A 20,773-nucleotide genomic window follows, 5' to 3' on the forward strand; every position below is an offset into this window, starting at 1 on the left:
TGAGTTCCTAAGGATTTCTATGTATCCACATCTTCTATGGCTAATAAAGTGTCATACACACAGCTTGTAGGAACCTTAACTAAATCAGACTGCCTTGGCTTTCTTTAGCTCCTTCCTCTATAGCAACTCAATGGAAAATGCAAAGTTCCTCCTTTTGGTTTTTCTTTATAACAAACACATAACTTAATAAGTTGGCCCTTCACCCTGAACATATGCCCAATAAAATGACTGTCTGTGTATGCACAGCGGAGGAGACTGGGGGGCAGCCGGAGGTCAGAGGGAACCCGCATGAAGGACATTCACCCACAGCAGCCAGCAGTGGTCCAAGAGTTTTGAGGGAGAGAAGAATTTTGGTAGAAATAGGGAGGCAAGCCAGAACACCTTTGGACTCCCTCTGACATCATCTGTATAGCAGCAAGAAGCATGGGGATTACCTACGTTGTTTTTCTGAAAATGAGAAAGGTTGTTCTGGAGGCTGGAGCTTGTCCATTTAAGATGAAGAGAAGACTCGGGCATCAAGAAGGTGGAAGGCATCCTCCCCACCAAGACTTCTTGTGGCCTAGTGCCCACCTAACGTGGGTGGCAGGTGGAAAGTCTCCACGGCCCTGGCTTCTTGCTCTGCCTGCATATCCCCTTCCAGCCACGAACCCGAGGCACCTGGCAGGAGAACCAACACTGCCTGCTGAGAACCATGCCCTACTCCATCCCGCTGCCAGGGGAAGAGGGTCTGCGACATGGTCTTCCTATCGGCTCTCATTGCTGACAAGGCCAAGGAAGCAAAGTGACATGGTCCCAAAGAGACTACCTGCGGTGATGAAGACATAGGAGAGCAAAGCCAGCAAAGAGAAGCTGGAAGCTCTGTGCATGGCAATTCTTCTAAAACGCAATTGGATTATCACTGCTTCCAAAGGAACCACACAGAGCGCTTGCAAAATTGAAATCTAAATGCAGAAGCTCCCAGTCTGTGTTCTTCTTTTTTATTGTTGTTGTTGCTGTTAATCCTCACCTGAGAATACTTTTCCATTAATTTTTTAGAGAGGGAAAGACAGAGAGAAACATCGATGTGAGAGAAACACATTGATTGGTTGCCTCCTACAGGATCCCTGACTAGGGTCCGGAGGAGCCTGCAACTAAGGTACGTGCCCTTGACCGGAAGGGAACCAGGACCCTTTGGTCCACAGACCAGTGCTAGGGCCAGTCTGTATTCTTGACTAAAGGAACTAAAATGTGAACAAAAGAAAATGGGTTCTGTACCTTCATGCTGAAGGCACAGGGAATGGAAACAACAAAAGAGATTTTCCAAGCTCTTTTTTAGATTTTTCTTGTGTCATTATTCCTTGAACCATTAAAACTATCAAGAAAGTATCTTTTAAAAAGGAAATAAGACAAAGAGGAAAAATATTCCAAGATGCACCAAGTCCCGGAGACTGCTGGCATTCCCTATGGCAGACATCGATGAAGAAGATCCCTGGACACTGCACTCAACGTAAACCTCTGCTTTATATGCGATCACAGCTGGGTTCAAAAGCACCACACACTCACCTCAATTTTCCAGATGTTTAGGTTAGAAAGCAGATCCCAACAGAAATTTCCATTCTGATCCACTCCGCTGAACCCAAAGCCAGCTGCGTTATTCACGGCATCAGCTATGGTTTTCAAAACAACACGTTAGGATACGGAACAAAAGTCACATTGTCGCTTTAAAAGGTGCCAATGTCTGTCTCGCTTTAAGGCTGAGAGAGATAGGTGGTGGTTTCCTCGGAAAGGACACCGAAAAGATTTAAAGGGCCTGGTGCCATGGTGAAGCAGAGAAACGTGTGTGGCTTTTTGGTGATCTCAATTTTTATTCATTTTTATTCATTCACTGGCATTTAGTGAGCACCTGATAGGTAAGAAGAAGGGCACTTGATGCTCATAGAATACAACACGGGAATGAGAGGAAGGAAGAACCAAAACGAAGCAAGACATGGGAGGGTTTAGTAACCCGTTGGATATAGGAGGAGAAAGGGAAAAAGGGGAAAATACACTTAAGCTCAGAAGCAGAGACGGGAAGAAGAAACGAGGGTTCGTGGAGGTCCAAGAGCTGTCATCAAAGACGGCAGGACATCATCTGGTAAGACAGCACTGAGTCGGGAGACCCAGCCTTGGAAAGGAAAGCGCAGTTCATTCTGAACATATGAAGGGCGACAGGGCGGAAGGGTGTCAGTTGGGGCTGCTGAGATGCAGTTAGAAACGTTCAGATTACAAGAAGAAGAAGAGAGCTAGAGATGTGGAATGGGGACCAGCTGCCACGGAGGCCACACGTGGACACAATACCGAAGCCGTCTGCCCTAACGTCCGCCTGAAAACTCCTGCCAACACTGTCAGGTGACTTCACAGAACCCCGAGAAAGGGCCCCTGCAGGGAGTGTGCACTTCTCATCCATCCCTTTAATGAAATGCTTTTTGTAAACAAAGACCTGATGAAACCAACTACTTTACTACAGTGACCAGAGGGCCATCCTCTCACTTCGGTGGTCTTACTTCAAGTTCACTGGTTCTTTTTTAAAAGAAAATCCTGTAATGAAACTGATGGAAGCACGGCACGGCAGGTGCAGCATGAGATCGGGAGGAGACCGGAGAGGGCCTTCCTCTCCTGCAGCTCTGTGCCTCTGGGTCTAGAACTCAGGCCCGACTCCAGAGGGACTTCTGACGGCTGCTCTACAGGAGAACACCTGTTCTGGTTGTCTCCTTCAGAGTTAATGATTTAACGTCACTTATCTGTTAAATCATCCCTGTAAAACGGTCTGGTTTCTTTTAGAAGAGAGGAGAAAAGTGCTGAGACCTGATACGTCAGTTTCCCAGGGGATGGGAGCTCAGTGGAAACGCAAAGCAAGAGTGGGCCAGTTAGGCAACTAACAGTTTTAACTGTGTGGGCACAAATGTGTGAAGGATAGAGATAAACTAATCTGGGGAAAGAGCCCCTGAGGTCTGTGTTGACAACTGAAAACGGGTCGGACTGGCCATGCTGGGACTGCTGAATGCCTTGTCCCACCTCCAGCCTCAGCTCTGGCTGAGCAGGCCTGATCTAAAAAAAATCAGGATAATAACTATCCTGTGTTTGTGTGTTCATGCACGAGCACACTTGCTATCTTTTAGGATTCTGTAAATCACTCTATTTCTCATGGAATACAGCTCCCAGTGGCATGAACACAGTGGTGAGGGTGGGCTCTGGGGTCCATCTTGGGCTCCTCTCTCCTCTCGCCATGCATCAGAGAGAATGCATGGCGAGTTCTTGAACTTGTAGAAATCTATTCTTTTGAATATAAAGTGGCTATAATAATGTTACCTATTTTAAAGGGATATTGAAATATTGGCTTTCTATTGTACATGGCTCTAGTATGTCATTACAGACAAATTAATTCAGACACCCATATTTTACAGTTTGTTTTCTTTAGAACACAGCCTGGGCTAAAGTTGAGTCTCACTAATTAGTGGGGGAGGGGAGAGGGGGGGACAGAACTGTACACTAAATCAAAAGAAAATAGCTGTATTGTTTCAATATAAACAGTAACTAGAACTAGGCTAATGCAGTGTAGCTCAGCTGAGATTCATCAAGAGGCCAGCTTTACGGATTAAATTTATAATCATGTATAATTAGTACATCAATTATATGTAAATGGTGTTTTAAGCAGCTGGGTAAAACAATTACTCAGTTAAGCAGTTTAAATATTCCCTGTCATACTATTCACTGCTACTTTATTTATAAATAACACACAGGTTAATTGCAGACCAGCCCACACAACCTAAACTGTAACGAACTTCAGATTGAGGCCATACCCATTAGTGAAGTGTTGTATGGAAGCTACCAAAAAAGATAAGGGGGGGGGGGGGAGTGGAGAAAAGAAAAAGAGCCAAGAAAAAGAGAAAAGAAAAAGCTACCCACAAAGCTGTTCTATACCCCTAATAGCTTGGAAACTCCCCAAAATGCAGAACAGTGCCAGTCTCCCCCGTTCCCTGGGTCCCCCTCCCCACCTAGACCCGTGGGCACAACCCACCTCATGTTAGACTTTCCCTATGAGGTCATGGAATGGCCTTTCTTCCCTCCTTAAAGCAGGAGCCGATTTAGTCCAGAAGCCAGCCCGTTAACTGAGATACAGAATGTGGGAGTGGAAGAGGAGACAGGGGAGGAGGATAAGTGAGGAAGTAGAAGGTAGTAAAGGGAGTGAGCAGTTCTCTCTCAATCTTACACACACACATACACACACACACACACACACACACACACACACGCTGAGGTTAGAACAAAGTGAAAATACAATGTCACACAGAAAAATAGCCTGGTGTTCCAAGTAAGATTCCAGCCATAGAAGGGATAATGCCTACCTCCTAAGGAAATGACTTTTAGATAATAAAGCAACTGCAGAAAAAGGAATGAGATACAAGGAGACTTTTGAAGGCTTCCTGATGATCACATTTGTCCTCTCCTCTCTGCCCACCCCTTGGGCAGCCCCTGATGTGAACTGCCTTGTTGGTGCCCACATCTGTGGTGCCACGGAGCATGACAATCTTGAGGATGGAAAACATGTCTTATTTTTTAATTCCTCGTAACACAGAACATCGTACTCAACAAAACTCCATGAACTAAACTGAATATGACAGGAAACAAACTTTTAAGAAACTCTAAGTGAGATTTCTCTGGCCAAATGTTACATACACACTATTTGGACCAAACTTCTCCCTGAGCAACGCCCCTTAGGAACAATGTGGACCAGGAGCTGGGAGGTAACTCTGGATAGAGTAACTGATGGATAGAGTTTCTGGTTGGGGTGATGGGAACAGCTCTCGAGGTGGAGGTCGAGACGGTTGCACAACCACCTCAATGAACTCAGTGTCACTAACCTGCACCAACAGATGGTAAAAAATGGTAAATTTCTATTGTGTATACTTTTACCACAATGAAAATAATAAATTTAAAAAAAAAATTAGTAGCTACGCCTTGGGGCTAAGATCTTGGAACATAAAATGAGAAAAGAGGAACTCAGTAATGCCACACCCTCACTCATGAAATATGGGCTACGCACTGGGATCTGAGTTTAGTAACCTATTCGGCTTTGTAAACAGTCACTGCTCTGGGGCATCAAACCCGTCCCTTCAGCTACGAGGTTGAACTCCCATTCCTGAAAGGGTCCCGATGTAAAATACACCCAGCGGCTGTGCCTTATCCAAGTCCTTTACCATTCCTGTAAGTAAATGGAAGGGGGTACTGCTCACTCAGCTAAGCTGCAAACGTTTCCAGTCCAAAATTGTTTGAAAAGAAAATCGAGAAACTTAGTACTGACTAATGTACATCATAGGGAAAGAAAAAAGTGTGTTAAAACCAAATTAAGTTGAACTTTCTACCTTAAAAAAATCAGTTGAAGTCAGCTTCTCTCCAAGGCATAAAGCTTAACCAACTATTTCTTTAAAAGTGTAACTTAGATTGGCATGGGTGTGGGTAAAATGAATGTGTATCCAACATTGTATACTGCCCAGGAAAATTACAAGAAAGCCAGGTCATTCTGGAATTCTCCCCTGACCGCCCACCGCACTAACTGGCCATTTGATTGGTGGAAGAAGCAGCCTTGTAGGCGGGCCATCTGTTAAGAACATTGGGTTTAAACCAGGACTGCTTTTTCCTTATCATGCACAATTGGGTTTATGATGGCGGCAAACAGGAGAGCTTCCCTGGGGAGCAGAAAGTATCGCTGACTCCACTGCTTCCCATTGCGCAGTGGGCTTGTTTTGGTTAGGTGGTCCGAAATGTTGTTCTGGTGAAGCCATCCAACGAGTGTCATTTCCCCTCCTTCATTCGGGGCCACTCCATCAAATGTACCTAACGTCATTATGCTGAGTGAAATAAGCCAGTCAGTGAAAAATAAACACCACATGATCTCACTCATTTTCGGATAAAGAGCATTATAAACTGATGAACAAAAAGATAGATACAGAGGCAGTAAAGCATCAAACAGACTGTCAAATTACAGCGGGAAGGTTAGGGAGGGGTGGGGGAGATAAGAGTTCAACCAAAGGACTTGTATGCATGCATATAAGCAAAACCAATGGTCGCAAGAAGCTGAGGTATGTATGGGAGTGGCGGGGTGGGGGAGGGCAATGGGAGGATGTGTACACATGGAATACCTTAATAAAAAAATGGGAAGCGGAAACTTACCTAACGTCCAGGCCACGTAGTACTTGGGCTTCGAGGCTTGCATGACAACATATAAGTAGCCCAGCCGCGTCAGAAAGTTTGCCTTATGGACAAACCAGTCATCAGCCAGGCAGGCGACCGGGAAGGTCTTCGTGAGCGTCAGGAACAGCAGGAGAGACACCCCGGTCACACACAGCTTGTGGATCACCGCTCCCTGGAATGAGGGGGGAAAGTCAGGGGGACCGCTCAGGAGATTCTGTTGGAGGAGGACAGTTTGGCGAGGGCCCGGGGAGAGCAAAGCTGTTTGGACAGCTGCTCTGGCCACGTTCCCTGACGGAGCGGCGACAGGCGTCCTTCCTCGAGGCACAAATGGCACAGAGGCACGGTGCTCTATTTAGATGCAAAGCATACTTCACACTGGAGGGCTGACTGCGTCTAACATGGAACAAAACTTTTACCAGCAAATTCTACCAACGAAGGGTAGATGGTTTCATTACCCCAAACATGAGAGAAACAGAGAGTACTGGGTGGCAGGATTCCATCCGAAAGAAATGGCCACTTGCCTCCCCCTTCTGTAGCCAGCAGCCAAGGAAATGGGTTTGAATGGCCAGCAAGGCGGCGAGAGCTTAGTTCAGAAGATTCCGTGCGTGTGATGAATGCCGGTGCCAGGACACGGCAAGTAATGGAAAGCTTTAGAAACCCTCCAGGAAGGATGAATGTAGCCTGCTCTGGAGTTAAGATATACTGACATTTTATTTTATTTTGCTAATCCTCACCAGAGGTTATATTCCCCCTGTGATTTTTACAGAGTAAAAGAGAGGAAGGAAGGGTGAGACAGAGAGAGAGAAACATCGATGTGAGAGTGACACAAGGACTGTTTCCTCCCGCACACCACCCCAACCAGGGCCAGGGTCCAAAGCTGCAACGTGGGGTACGTGCCCTTGACCTAGAATCAAACCTGAGACCCTTCAGTGTGTGGGCCAACACTCTAACCACTGGGCCACACCGGTCAGGGAATGTACTGACATTTACTTTTATTTTTTTCATACTAACATTTTAAATTCCTCTGGATGGAGTGATTTTGCCCAGTTTCCTTGGCATTCCAGAGAATGTCACTTAACATCAACACAATTATAATTCCCAAGTTTATAAAAAGCAGACACCTTAACTGTAATAAAGGGATAGTAACAGCACCTCCCTCAGAGGGTGGGCTGGGTTTTAAGTGAATGAACATCAGGTACCGAGAGCAGGGCCTGGCTCCCCCTTACACACTCACCACACTTAGTCACTGATGGGGCCCCTGTCCCCCGACTTAGCTCATGGGTGCCAGCCCCTCTCATCGATATGTCCTTAGCCAAAACACAGCCTCCCCACTTCACTTTCTCTGTGCACAAAAATGCAAGAGTTTCCTACAGAGTGATGCTCATTAAGACTCAATAATTATAATGTTTTCTAAGCAGAAGCATGTGAAACACAGAAGCACTACTGTGACAGACATGTGGAAACACCTGTGGTTACTCTGATGTCTTGTCGCCATGGTGACTTTACTCCTATTTTGTTTCAGTAACAAGTCGGAGCTGAGACATTTGATGAACTAAAAGGTGCTGAGGAGCCTTGTCAAAACCATCTGAAAATTCATGCTTAATTAATAAGTCACTTAAATTTTCAAATACTTAATTTTGCCTAGACTTTAGCATTTATGAAATATTTGAATCATCCTGGTTTTCTCCCTTCTCCAATTTTCCCCATTTCCTTAATTAATGACAAATTTCCCTTAAATACAGGACAGTTTATCTGAATAAGTTTACTATATTTGTAAAGTTCACTAAGTTACCCTATGTGGACTACTTTGAGATGAATAAAATTCCTACTGGAATTAAAAAGTTATTTCAAGAAACCATCTTAAACTCTCTCAAAGGCACCAAAACCAAGCTCTGGGCAGTGTAAAACTGGTTTCCCTGGAAACAAGTGGGTTCTCCAATAAAAAGCACATTTATTCCGGTCCCCACTTCCTCCCCCGCCCCCACCCCCAGCTTTTATGAATATTATCCTTTGGCTGTGTATTAATTTATATTCGTAAAGACAAAACACCCATAAATTTGAATGTGTTAGCTCGTACAGCGCTGAGAGCACTGTAGGCACTAAATATTGGCCGGTTGACTAATGGATGGATTGCTTTAATATTCCCAGCCCATGACCAGCTCTGTGAAATATGCATCTGTTTCTCCAATTCAGAGGACGGCAAATAAATGCCAATATCGGTATTTTAAATAAATGGGGGGAAAAGTTATTGGCCAAACTTTCTGTTAAACTGGTTGGCTTTTGAATTAGAACAATGATTAGTAAGAGTCAGCCCTGGCAGCAGAACTCTGTACGTGGGGCCTCTGGGTGAACACTTGGCACTAAACACTCACCATGGGAGAAGGTTCTGGCAAGCTGTGGAAACCCTTTTCTTTCCAGTTCACCTCCAGCAGCTTCATGTGTATATGTCTCCCCTCGATGAAGGCTATATAGTCCTTGAAGTTGTTACACGGTCCAGCTATGACACTCATGAAGTTGAGAAGGTAGCTTAAGTATTCCAAAAAAGAGGGTTTTACTCTGTGAAAATAAAGTGTTTTTTTTTTAAAAAAAAGGTTGAGAAGTATTCAATCTTTCATTTTTCTTCCATATTTTCAAATAAGCAAATCGTAAACACGAGTGTTATCTTTACAGTTTATTAAACACATCAGGATCTTTCCTTGCTCTGTTTCTCTAAAATCTGCTTAAGCGAGAAATCTTGTTGAAAGGAAAAGTTAATGAGGTGAGTGGCTGAGAGAGGAGGCAGCACTTTATGGCGCCCTCTGCTGGTGGATCGCTACCATAAGCACAGAGGGTGGAGTCTAGAGCCAAGGCAACTCTGAAGTGGCAAAATGCTTTCTCAACCTTAGCAGTCTACAGGAGAAGGTGAAGGTAATAACATAAGGCGGCGGGGGGAGGCAGGGGATCCAAACCTGTTAGCTGACTGAGATGCTTTCAAATAGGAAAACTCCCTCCCAATTACTAAAATAATCACAAAGCAAAGGATGGGTGGAACCACTTTCTACTTGAAGAAGCCACGCAAAAACACCGCTGTAACGGTCTCCTGTCTGCTTTGGCATCCACACATGAGGTCACAGACAAGGGTAGCAGCAGGGGAAATAGTCTGCAGGAGCCATTCTGTGTGTCCTTTAATGGCATGTGGAGGGGCATGCTCTTCCAGCAAGACAGAATTGTGGGGAAAGGCTTCCTAAAATGCCATTGGTGACCAGTGAGTTATGCCTTAGCACTTACACACCCATAATGCTCAGCAAAGAAGACTCTTCCAATGACCTTCCATTGGTTCCAAGTCTCAAATTCTTAATGAAGAAATGAGGCACTCAATCTCCTTACCACCTGGGCCCCTCTCACTCCTCCCCGCTATCTCCTCCTCCTACTCTCTAGTAGGAGCTCTCGGCCAGGGCTGTACCATCCCCAATATGCTACCCCACATGTCATTTCTGTTTTCATGTGCTGCTCTCCTACTTTGCATAGCCTCCTCCCTCTCGAACACCCACCCTCTTTCTACTGCATGTCAACACTGGCCAAAGTCCACCTTCATCGGCCTTCCTCCTTCCTCCTCTCCCCAGCCAGTGTTCTCTCTCCAACTTTACCTCCTATGTTTTTTCATGCTAACATTTCATCATACTAATTTGCATTGATACCTGTTTCTTGAGGACCTGAGACACGTGCCCCATAAAAATAATTCTGGAACAGACATAACCACCCCAATGAAGGAGAATCCTGCAAAACTAACAAAGTCACAGATCTATTTACTCTCTGGCCCGGTGGTCCCACTTCTGGGAATCCATCCTACAGCTCTACCCAAACCCATCTGAAGTGACCTATGTGCAAGCATCATTTACTATTTGCAAAAGTTAAAGACTGGTAGATGCCCAAGGGTCCACCAATAGCAGATTCATTAAATAAACACTATTACATACACATAATGAAGCTCATATGCAAATATTTTTTAAAATGAAGATCTCACCGTGGCTCAGTTGGTTGGAGCATTATCCCATACACCAGAGAGGTTGTGGATTTGATTCCCAGTCAGAGCACATAAGGGAAGCAACTTATTGATGTCTCTCTCTCTCTCATTCTCTCTCACTTTCTCTCTTTCTTCCTCCCTCCCTCTCACCTTCCCTTTCCCTTTCTCTATAAAATCAATTTTAAAAAAAGAATATATCCTCAGGCGAGGATTTAAAAAAATGAAGACCTCTAGATACTGATATACAAAGCACTCAAGAATATACTATCGCCGAAACCGGTTTGGCTCAGTGGTAGAGCATCGGTCTGCGGACTGAAAGGTCCAGGGTTCGATTCTGGTCCAGGGCATGTACCTTGGTTGAGGGCACATCCCTGGTAGGGGGTGTGCAAGAGGCAACTGGTTGATGTTTCTCTCTCGTCGATGTTTCTAGCTCTCTATCTCTCTCCCTTCCTCTCTGTAAAAAATCAATAAAATATATTTTTTTAAAGAATATACTATTAAACTTAACTTACTTTACAGCAAGTCGGTGTTGCTCAGCAGACAGGTCTTCAGCTCTTCGACCTAGTCCTATGAGAAAGAAAACATTTAGAAATGTTTTCAGTGATGTAGATAACTAATCTTAAGAGAAGCTTATAAAACTCATCTGAAAAAGGTGATTATTGTTTCATAAATCAAAGCTTTCCTTTTAAAAAATAAATGCCCTGGATCGAAGCACTACCCCACAAGTCCACGTGTAAGGAAAGTCTCTACAGGTTCTTATGAAGAGGGGAGGATTCGGGGCTATTCCAAGTCGATTCACACAGTAAGACATGGATCACAGAACACCCTCCACTCTACACTCTACACTCCTTACTATGCTGGTGTATATGCTTTTGTTGCTACATGAGAAACATAAGTCTAACTTCGCAGCCTATATCAGTGCAAATTCTTCTCCAAAATGCTGGGTGAAGACACCTGAGAGAATGGGTGTGGAATGTGATGAGTAAAGAAATAGGGACTTTTCTCTTCCAAAACACAGGAAACATAATCCTGAATGCTAGGAAAACACACAAGAATTCTTGGGAGGTTTTACTTCTTTTAAAATCCATCCATGCCAGAAAAACTCCCAACCAAATCACATTTGTGCTTCCCGTAAAATGTACGTTAACTGAGAGTCAAAGAAACTGGAGGGTCATCTCTTAAGTATCAGAAATTTCAGAGGGAAGCAGGGAGAAGGTGGGAAGAATTTAACCAAAGAACTTATCTATATATATAAAAGCCTAAGCGACCATTACAACCAAATGACCAGAACACTATGACATGCACCGGCCACCAGGAGGCAGATGCTTAACCCAGGAGCTGCCCCCAGTGGTCAGTGCACTCCCACAGTGGGAGCGCCACTCAGCCAGAAAACAGGCCCACGGCTGGGGCTCGTCTCTGGCCTCCTGCCGCTCTGGCACTGCTATATGGTGCGGGGGAGGCAGGGCAGGGATGTCAGATTGCTGGGACCCGGATTGTGAGGGGGTACAGGCCAGGCTGAGGGGATCCCACCTGTGCACCTGGCCTCTAGTAAGCATATGTGCATAAACCATGGACATAGACAGCAGTGCAGTGAAGGCATCGGAGAGGGAACTGGGCAAGGGGGTCAATTGGGGGCGGGGAGGGAGATGGGGGATATCTGTAATACTTTCAATAATAAAAATAAATTTTAAAACTGTATATTCAGCAAAGACTGATATGTTCACCATTCATAAAGGCAACTCAAAAACAAGCCTAAGAGAAGGCAGTGGTTCCAGAATTTACTTCTTCCTCTACACACAAGAGAAAAAGACAAAGGCAAACAAACATTTTTCTGTATGTAAGGGATATCCCAGAAAATAAACTGAGAATGCTTACAAAAGTAAATTCAGGCAAAAATCCTGTATAAAAAACAAAAGTAGACTAAACAAAAACAAAAAAAAAACACATAAAAAGCAGTGTTTGTTTAAAAAATATCACACTCACTTTTTTCTACAATCTCATCAAACAGTACAAATCTGGCAATCCCGGACACTAAAGTGATTTTAGTTATTGATTTATGTTGCGGATGTTAGTCTATAAACACTACCAAGTAGATTTTCAGGTACAAAAACACTAACCAACTCACCCTGGTTTGCTCAGGACTTTGTCAATTTGGGCACTAAAAATCTTGTATCTTAGGAAACCTCTCAGTTCTGGGCAAATCAGAACAATTATCACCCTAGAAAAATTCTATCCTTGGTATAAAATTACCAGTTCTCTACAGAATGACTAAGTCACTAAATATGAATGAAAAATACACAGAATCTAAATGAAACTGGTTTCCAAGCTTGGAAACAAGAAGACTAGCAGAGGCTGGACAGCTCAACCTGTCAACACTTAAAGACGCTTCAGCCATCAGAAAGCATTTGCCAGACAGAACAAATCCTCGGATCATCCTTTTACTAATTGCACCTGCACCGAGTAAGCCCATCCTCTGGCCAGTGAGAGTGCCCGTCCACTTCCCTGGGACCCAGTTTTAACAACGGAAATGAAAAATTCCTGGCCATTTTTAGAGAGAGTCTGAGTGAAGAAAAATGCTCATTTTGTATACAAAGAGAAGAGCTTCCTCTCCCAGATTTTTGTAGGGTGAGGCTAATCTCACTAGATAATTGTCCAAGCAAAACAAACAAACAAACAAACAAAAAACTAGCATTAAAAACTGGTTAACCAGCCCATGCTGTTTAATCTCGTTACCTCAGAGATTTGGAAATGAAGGGCAGAGAGCACCATAAGTTAGCTTAAGTTTAAAACATTGTGAAAGTAAACAGAAAACCCACTGTTCTCAATGCAAATATTTCAGCAAATTTAGGCTACAGATCCAGGAGGGAAATGATAAATAATAGCTGGGAAAGTTAAAAGCTATAATTTAAGAGGCCTACAAATTTTGGACAAGGTATAGCAAGATCTTCTAGCACTTGTCTAAACTTGGGACGGTATACAGAATACAAAAACGGTCAGGTGGACTCAGAACAAGGAGGAAGGATGTTTTTCTCACCATCATGAACTTGGAATGCCAAGGTTGTGATCTTCTGAGTGACAATCATCAGAGGCCTAAAAGGAAAAAGGGAAATAATCAAGATTAGTAAAAGTGCCACTGCAACTTTTATTCTCTTTCTCTACATCAGGGGTGGGGGACATCTGGCCCGAGGGCTGTATAAGGCCCGCAAAATCAATTGATCTGGCCTTGCCAAGCATTAGGGGTGAGTTAATTAAATGTTTGACCAAATATAGCGGGCTAATTTTTAAGTGGATAATTTTGTTATAAATTTCCAAATGGCTCTTGGCAGAAATAAGGTTCCCCACCCCTGATCTAGAAAGTGAAAAGGCATTTCACAGAATGCATGAAAATGTGTGTAAATCATGTATCTGTAAGCAAGAATTCATAAATTCTGACAACTCAATAATGAAAAGACACCCAATTTAAAAAATGGCCAAAGAATCTGAATAGACATTTCTCTAAAAATATATATATGTTTATATATATACACACACACAAATGGTGATAAGCACATGAAAGAACGTTCAACAGTGACTAGTTATAAGAGAAATGCAAATCAAACCACAATGAGATACCAGTTCTCAAGCAGTAAAAGGACTGGCATCAAAAAGACAGGTAACAGGTGTTAGCCAGGAGGTGGAGAACTGCAACCCTTGTACATTGCTGGTGGGAATATTAAAAGGTGCAGCTGCTTTACAAACAACCTGGCAGTATCTCAAAAAGTTAAACATAGAGTTACCATACAACTAAGCAATCGCACTCCTAGGTATAGTCTCGTGAGAAATAAAAATATCTCTACACAAAAAAACTGTACACACATGTTCAGAGCAACATTATTCATATAGCCCCAAAGGGAATTATCCAAATGTCCATCAACTGGTGAATGGATAAATAAAATGATATAAATACTATTCAGTAATAACAAGAATAAAGTACTGATACATGCTACAATATGGATGGACCTTAAAAAAAACATGCTAAGTAAAAGAAACCAGACACAAAAAAGCCACATTTTGTATGGTTTCATTCATATAAAACGTCTAGAACAGGCACATCTACAGAGAAAGGAAGCAGACTGCTTGTTGCCAAGACTTGGGGAACTGGGAGGAAATGAGGAGTGACAACTAATGCCTACAGGTTTCTTTTGAGAATGCTGAAAATGTAAAATTAATTGTGGTGAATAGTTGTACTCTATAACTTATTCAGAAAATATGCAAAGACAAACCACTGAATTGTATACTTTAAGTTGGTGAATTGTATGGTATATGGATTGCGTATCTCAACAAAACTACAATATTTCAAATGCACTTGTTTTTCCAATTGTCTGCCCTAGCTTAGTACTTTGAGTAGCTCAACTCTTACCCAAAAACAAGATAAAATCCCACTGCTCGAACAACCATTGTTCTTTAAAAACCTTCTTAATTTATCCTGGTTTTCTGATCTCCTTCTATGGCTTCTTACTGAATTGGTAACTCTAGCCCCTAGGGACTGATGCCTCATTCACAGGCAATGCTGAGGCTGTGACCAATGTCCTGTGGCAGTGTCCCCGAAGGGCCCGGAGATGCCACCCAGCCTCAGTGCCCGGAGCTCAGGCCAGGCTCAGGTGTGTGGAGAACGGAATCGGACACAAGTGTGATGTGTATCAACTGCACTTAGCCACCAATGTGAGTCCATTTTCCCCTTTAATGCTTCTCATTCTGATGCCCACTTTCCATCTCTGGCATAATAAGCATGGTATATTTTAAACTATCAATGTAAACTGACAAAATAAAACATTTTCAAGAAAGTACCAACAAATACACTTTGAAATCTTAATACTTATACCCAGCATTAAATCTTACTAGAGGCCCAGTGCACAAAATTCATGCAGGGTGCAGGTAGGAGGGGGGGAGATGTGTCCCTCAGCCTAGCCTACACCCTCTCCAATCTGGGACCCCACTGGGATCAGGCCTAAATGGGCAATCAGACATCCCTCTCACAATCCAGGACTACTGGCTGCCAACAACTTGCCTGCCTGCCTGCCTTCCTGATTGCCCCTACCTGCTTCTCCCTGCCAGCCTGGTCACCCTTAACCACTCCCCTGCCAGCCTGATTGATGCCTATCTGCTCCCCTGCTGGCCTGATTGCCCCCAACTGCCCTCCCCTGCTGGCCCAGTCACCCCTAACTGCCTTCCCTTGGCAGCCTGGTTGCCCCTTATTGCCCTCTCCTACTGGCCTGGTCCCTTCCAATTGCCTTCCCCTGCTGGCCAACTTGTGGCGACCATCTTGTATGTTGGAGTAATGGTCAATTTGCATATTACCTCTTTATTATATAGGATTTGCAAAAGCCCAGTGGCCAATGGCCATTGTTTGAAACAAGATTCTGAATGCTGCGTATAAGGCTAAGAGATGAGTGAGTCTGATTGGGGAATAAAAGGGCACCTGTGCTCTGCTGGGACAGGCAAGAAGGTGTGGCACACAAGGGAGCCGCTGAGGTGGCCATGCTGAGGCAGCAAGACGTGCTCAGACCTAACACTGAGGCGACTACTCTTTTATACTGAAAAAAATAGCTGCCTTTCCAGAACACTGAGAGTTGGGTCCCAGAAATAAAGGCTCCCCAGACACTTCCTAGAAGATAAAATTGATCTTACAGACCAGACCAGACCTGTGCAGCTCTACTTGATATTCATTGAGGCCTCTGACCTACCGTGTATAACAGATGCCACGAGCTATTTTTCTTGAGAGGGACTCACGTTAAGCATCACATGGAAGGTAGTTCTAATGTGACCTTCAAAGCAGTACAGTTTTCTTTGCAAAGCCTTTTTTCTCCTGCAAGATTAAAAATCCCACTCTTCCTTGCACAAATCCCCGTACAAAATTTTTATTATTTTTTAAATATATTTTTATTTATTTCAGAGAGAAAGAAAGAGGGAGAGAGAGAGATAGAAATATCCATGAGAGAGAAACATGGATCAACTGCCTCCTGCATACCCCCTCCTCACGATTGAGTCAGCAATTCGGCATCTGCCCAGACCTGGAATCGAACCATGGCCTCTTGGTTCACAAGTCGACACTCAACCACTGAGGCACCACAGCCGGGCCCAGTACAAAATTTTTAAATTTGAGGCACATTCTCTGGTGCCTATGCAATTTGCAAACCAAGTAAGTTCCTACATTTTATTTCATTCATAAAAATACATGTATTTTTAGGCCCTTAAAATATAGATATCAACAAAGATATAAAATGTCTCAAGAAATTAACCTACCTTTCTGTCTCTGTAGAAATACAGCATTTGTTTCCCTCCATCTGGGGTTCAATTTAATATATTCCATGATTAGACCCATGTCCAGCGAGGCATTTGCTAGTCTAATGTCCACCTTCAGGGTGGTCCTGAGAACATATCGCTGACTGGCTCCAGCTGTGCCCTCTGGTTCTGCCACCTTGTCTGTGCGAAGCCCATGCCTCCAGCACAGACAGGCTCCTCCCCACAAGGCGTGGTTTCCTCTGCCCTGGGAATTTTAGCTCAAGGATTTCCCACTGAACTTGACAAAACTGTCTTAGAACAGCACTGCAGCTCAAGACCTCTCTTTTTTCCGATCCCCTCTCTTTTCAGGTCAGTCATGCTTTCGATCTAATGGCTCTCCCAGCCTCATGCAGTGGCCTCTCCATCCCCCTCCTAGGCATTTCACCCCATAACTCTCTCATACTTCTGATCCTATCTTGACATCTGCTCCTCAGAGAACCTAGACCAATACAATTCGTAATAATGAATAGATCAACGTCAATAAATAACAACTATTCAATATGAAACCAGCACCACTAGGTTTATGTAAAAACCACACTGCTGTCCTTGTTTAGAAAAAATAATGTCCCTTTTCTGGGAAAAGAAGAAGCTCTGGATCAAATATTGTTACACATCATCCAGATGATACTTTCCACAATATATTCTTCTGGTCAGACATCTGAAGAAGTTTCTAGCAACTTAAATAAAAAAACATCTCACACATGTGGTCAATGATAAATAACAGACTGATGACCTATGAAAAAGCAGATCTGAAATCAATAAATATATATATCAATACCATCCATGATGCATTCCAATAAAAATACAACACAATCTAAGACATGCTTGTTGGCTTGTGGCTGGAACTTTCTTTTTTTTCTTTTATTTTCTTTTTCAAAAATGCAAAACCCAGCATCCACAAGCACCTACTACGAACGCAGGAAGGACATAAAAAGGCCCCTTGATGCAGCCAAAGAACAGGACAATGAGGCCTTAGAACTTGAGCTGCACTGGGATTTTCCACCCCCTGCAGAGTATGCCCTGTCCTTGGCTTTGTAAACACCAGTCAGCCGGTGGAAATGAATCCATGGAAACCATCTGACCACTATGAAATCAAGGTTTGAGTCCAGGATGGTTGAGGTAGAACCACTTCTTTTTTGTCTCATGAATTCTTTTCATGATTAAAAAAGAAAAGCCAAAGAAAACCATTTTTTTCTTCCTAAACTGAAGACTGTTAGTCGAATTTAGATAAGGAAATATAGGGGGAAATTAAAGGAAGACAGGCAGTTGGAGGTGTGTTTAGAGCAAAAAGAAAGACAGAACAATGCTATGTACTTCCCCCTCCTCTCCTACCCCACAAAATCAATGCCTCCTGATACAGATGTTAGGCAAGTTATCAGAAGTGGTATCCATTCATCCATTTCCATGTCCCATACCAACTACCAACAGAAAAATAACCTAGTCTTTAAGACATTAAACAAGCCAAAACCGGTTTGGCTCAGTGGTAGAGCGTTGGTCTGCGGACTGAAGAGTCCCAGGTTCAATTCCGGTCAAGGGCATGTACATTGGTTGTGGGCACATCCCCAGTGGGGGGGGGGGGGGGGGCAGGAGGCAGCTGGTTGATGTTTCCCTCTCATCGACATTTCTAGCTCTCTATCTCTCTCCCTTCCTCTCTGTAAAAAATCAATAATATATATATATATTTTAAAAACACATTAAATAAAATCCATTTTTGAGCAATAAAACCTACATGTTTTACCTTAACCTTTGGACCTAAAGTGCTTAAGTTCTCTGTGCTGGTAGAGGTAGGGTGGAACAATGAGATAATGTAGTCATCAAAAGCGCCAACCTGTCACACAGCTGGCTGGCCAGCATCAAGCTGGATCTGACATTCAAGGATCTTCCCCAACAGGTCATTTTAGATCCAAAATTAAGAATAGAATTGCCATATTACCCAGCAATCCCTTTTCTGGTTCTCTACTTGAAACTTTTATTCACAAAGATACATATACCCCTATGTTCATTGCAGCATTATTCACAGTGGCCACGACATGAAAACAACCGAAGTGTCCTTCAAGAGAACTGGACAAAGATGTGGTACATACACACAATGGAATACTACTCAGCCACGAGAAGAGGCGAAATACTGCCATTTGTAGCAACATTGATGGACTTTGAAAATATTATCCTTGCCCTTGCCAGTATGGCTCAATGGATAGAGCATCGGCCTGTGAAATGGGGTGGGGGGGGGGGGGGTGTTCCAGATTCAATTCCAGCCAAGGATACATGTTTAGGTTGGGGGCTCAATCCCCACTAGGGGGCGTGCAGGAGGCAGCCAATCAACGATTCTTTCTCATCATTGATGTTTCTGTCTCTCCCTCTCCCTTCCTCTCTAAAATCAATAAAGAAACATATTAAAGAAAGAAAGAAAGAAAGAAAGAAAGAAAGAAAGAAAGAAAGAAGGAAAGAAGGAAGGAAGGAAGGAAGGAAGGAAGGAAGGAAGGAAGGAAGGAAGGAAGGAAAGAAGGAAGGAAGGAAGGAAAGAAGGAAGGAAAGAAGGAAGGAAAGAAGGAAAGAAAGAAGGAAGGAAGGAAGGAAGGAAGGAAGGAAGGAAGGAAGGAAGGAAGGAAAGAAAGAAAGAAAGAAAGAAAGAAAGAAAGAAAGAAAGAAGAAAATATTATCCTAAGTGAGTCAGAAAAAAAGCTAAGAACCACCTGATTTCACTAATGTGTGGAATATAAAATGGAAACTCATGGACACAGCAGAGTCCTTGCTGCTGCCCTCAGAAGCACCTTGGTCTGCACCCTTTGTGAGCAACAAAGAAGAATCAGTTCCACCACCAACTCCGAAGGAACCCAGGACCAGCTTTATCACGAGCAATTGTTGAGCTTCCCTCAGAAGAACAGCAAATGCTCTAATTACTTTATGTTTGTGTTACTTCCTTGTTTATAATACAAAGCCATGTGTGGTATTTATATACTTAAGAAAGCGAGGAGTCAGGCAAGCAAGAAGTCTGGCACGAGTACAGCAACCTTCTAATCCAAGGCAACGGGACAACCAATGTGCACGGCAAACAGAGGGGCCAAGGTCAATGCACACTGAGCACCCACAGCCTGGAGCCAGTAGCTGAGTGTCCCAACCCCTCAGCCTGGGCCCAGCCTTGTCCCCCTGCTGCCCCTGCCCTGGCTGAACCCCCTGGCCCCTGGATTTCTTACTAAAGGACATTACAGCTTTAGTGGGATGTTCCCAGATGCCTTTCAACTATGCCAACGTGAAGGGACTCCAGGAGTCACAGCAAAGAGAGTGCCAAGCTCCACTGGCTTCCTAGTGCTGCACCTGAAGGGAGGGAACCTTGGGACTCGGTTCAGAATTCCGGAAATCTGTGTGGAACCAGACAGGGCCAAGCAGAGCAGAATGGGCGTGTACCCCTTCCACGCCTCTTTTCCAAGATTTCATCCCTGTACTTCGGCGTTCCACAACAGCAAAATCAGAGTTCCCCACTGTAAGAGGGACTCACCAAATAAACGCTGCATGACCTGGGAACTCATGTCTTCAGAATTAAATTCCAGGTGACGTGCTAATTATTAAAAAGCTGGCACAGCCTGACCGAGAAGCAGGAAATAATCAAACACAGAACGCTGTCTGCAAATAATCCTTTTTCCATCACGGGGAACCCAATTATTTGCACTTACTGGGCTGGTCAGATAGAATGACCAGGATGTTGTTACAGAAGAAAACCTTTGCAGTGGAACAAAAGGGCAAATGGTCTCCACCATCAGGCGTGCAGGCAAGTGACACCACGCTTTTGGGTTACAAGAAACCAAACAGGGTAACAGGAAGCACAAATGGCTGTTGTTCTACTCCAGTAGGCTACGTTCATCCAAATATGCATGCAAATATATTTAAATAACACTTGGGGTGTCTATTATAATCATTTAAAAGAATGAAAAAAAATACCGAAATCCCCTCAGAACCACTGTCTTAGCATTTTGATTACTTCCTTTTACTCTCTTTTTTTTCTACACGTGTCTGCATTCAAAAAACTGGCATCTTAATACATGTATCTGTTTTGTGGTTTTTACCTTCCATTATCGTGTAAGCACTTTCCAGCATATTAAACATCCTTTGGAGACATCATTTTCAATGGGTGCATTTTAGTTCCATCATTTAATCATTCGCTTCTTTTGAGCCATTTAGGAGACTTCTAATTTCTCAATATTATTCAAAAACAGTTGAACATGCTCAGGAATACATTTGATT

At 43.5% G+C, this 20,773-nt stretch overlaps 1 protein-coding gene across 9 annotated transcripts in view; it reads right to left on the bottom strand.

The window, feature by feature from the left end:
* The window catches only part of MBOAT1 (membrane bound O-acyltransferase domain containing 1), a 98,673-nt gene that overhangs the window by 12,114 nt on the left and 65,786 nt on the right, over positions 1-20,773 (bottom strand). For 7 of the 9 annotated variants that reach the window (XM_036446150.1, XM_036446148.1, XM_045584320.1 and 4 more), the window contains 5 exons: positions 13,248-13,303; positions 10,726-10,780; positions 8,583-8,766; positions 6,190-6,382; positions 1,543-1,646 (listed from right to left, as the gene is read on the bottom strand). In XM_036446150.1, the coding sequence (XP_036302043.1) occupies positions 1,543-1,646; positions 6,190-6,382; positions 8,583-8,766; positions 10,726-10,780; positions 13,248-13,303 (592 nt within the window). The remainder of the gene's footprint in view (positions 1-1,542; positions 1,647-6,189; positions 6,383-8,582; positions 8,767-10,725; positions 10,781-13,247; positions 13,304-20,773) is intronic. The other 2 variants (XM_045584321.1, XM_045584322.1) reach the window with 2 other exon arrangements.

The sequence above is a fragment of the Pipistrellus kuhlii genome, unplaced genomic scaffold (genome assembly GCF_014108245.1).
Source record: "Pipistrellus kuhlii isolate mPipKuh1 unplaced genomic scaffold, mPipKuh1.p scaffold_m20_p_2, whole genome shotgun sequence".
Taxonomy (NCBI): Eukaryota; Metazoa; Chordata; class Mammalia; order Chiroptera; family Vespertilionidae; genus Pipistrellus; species Pipistrellus kuhlii.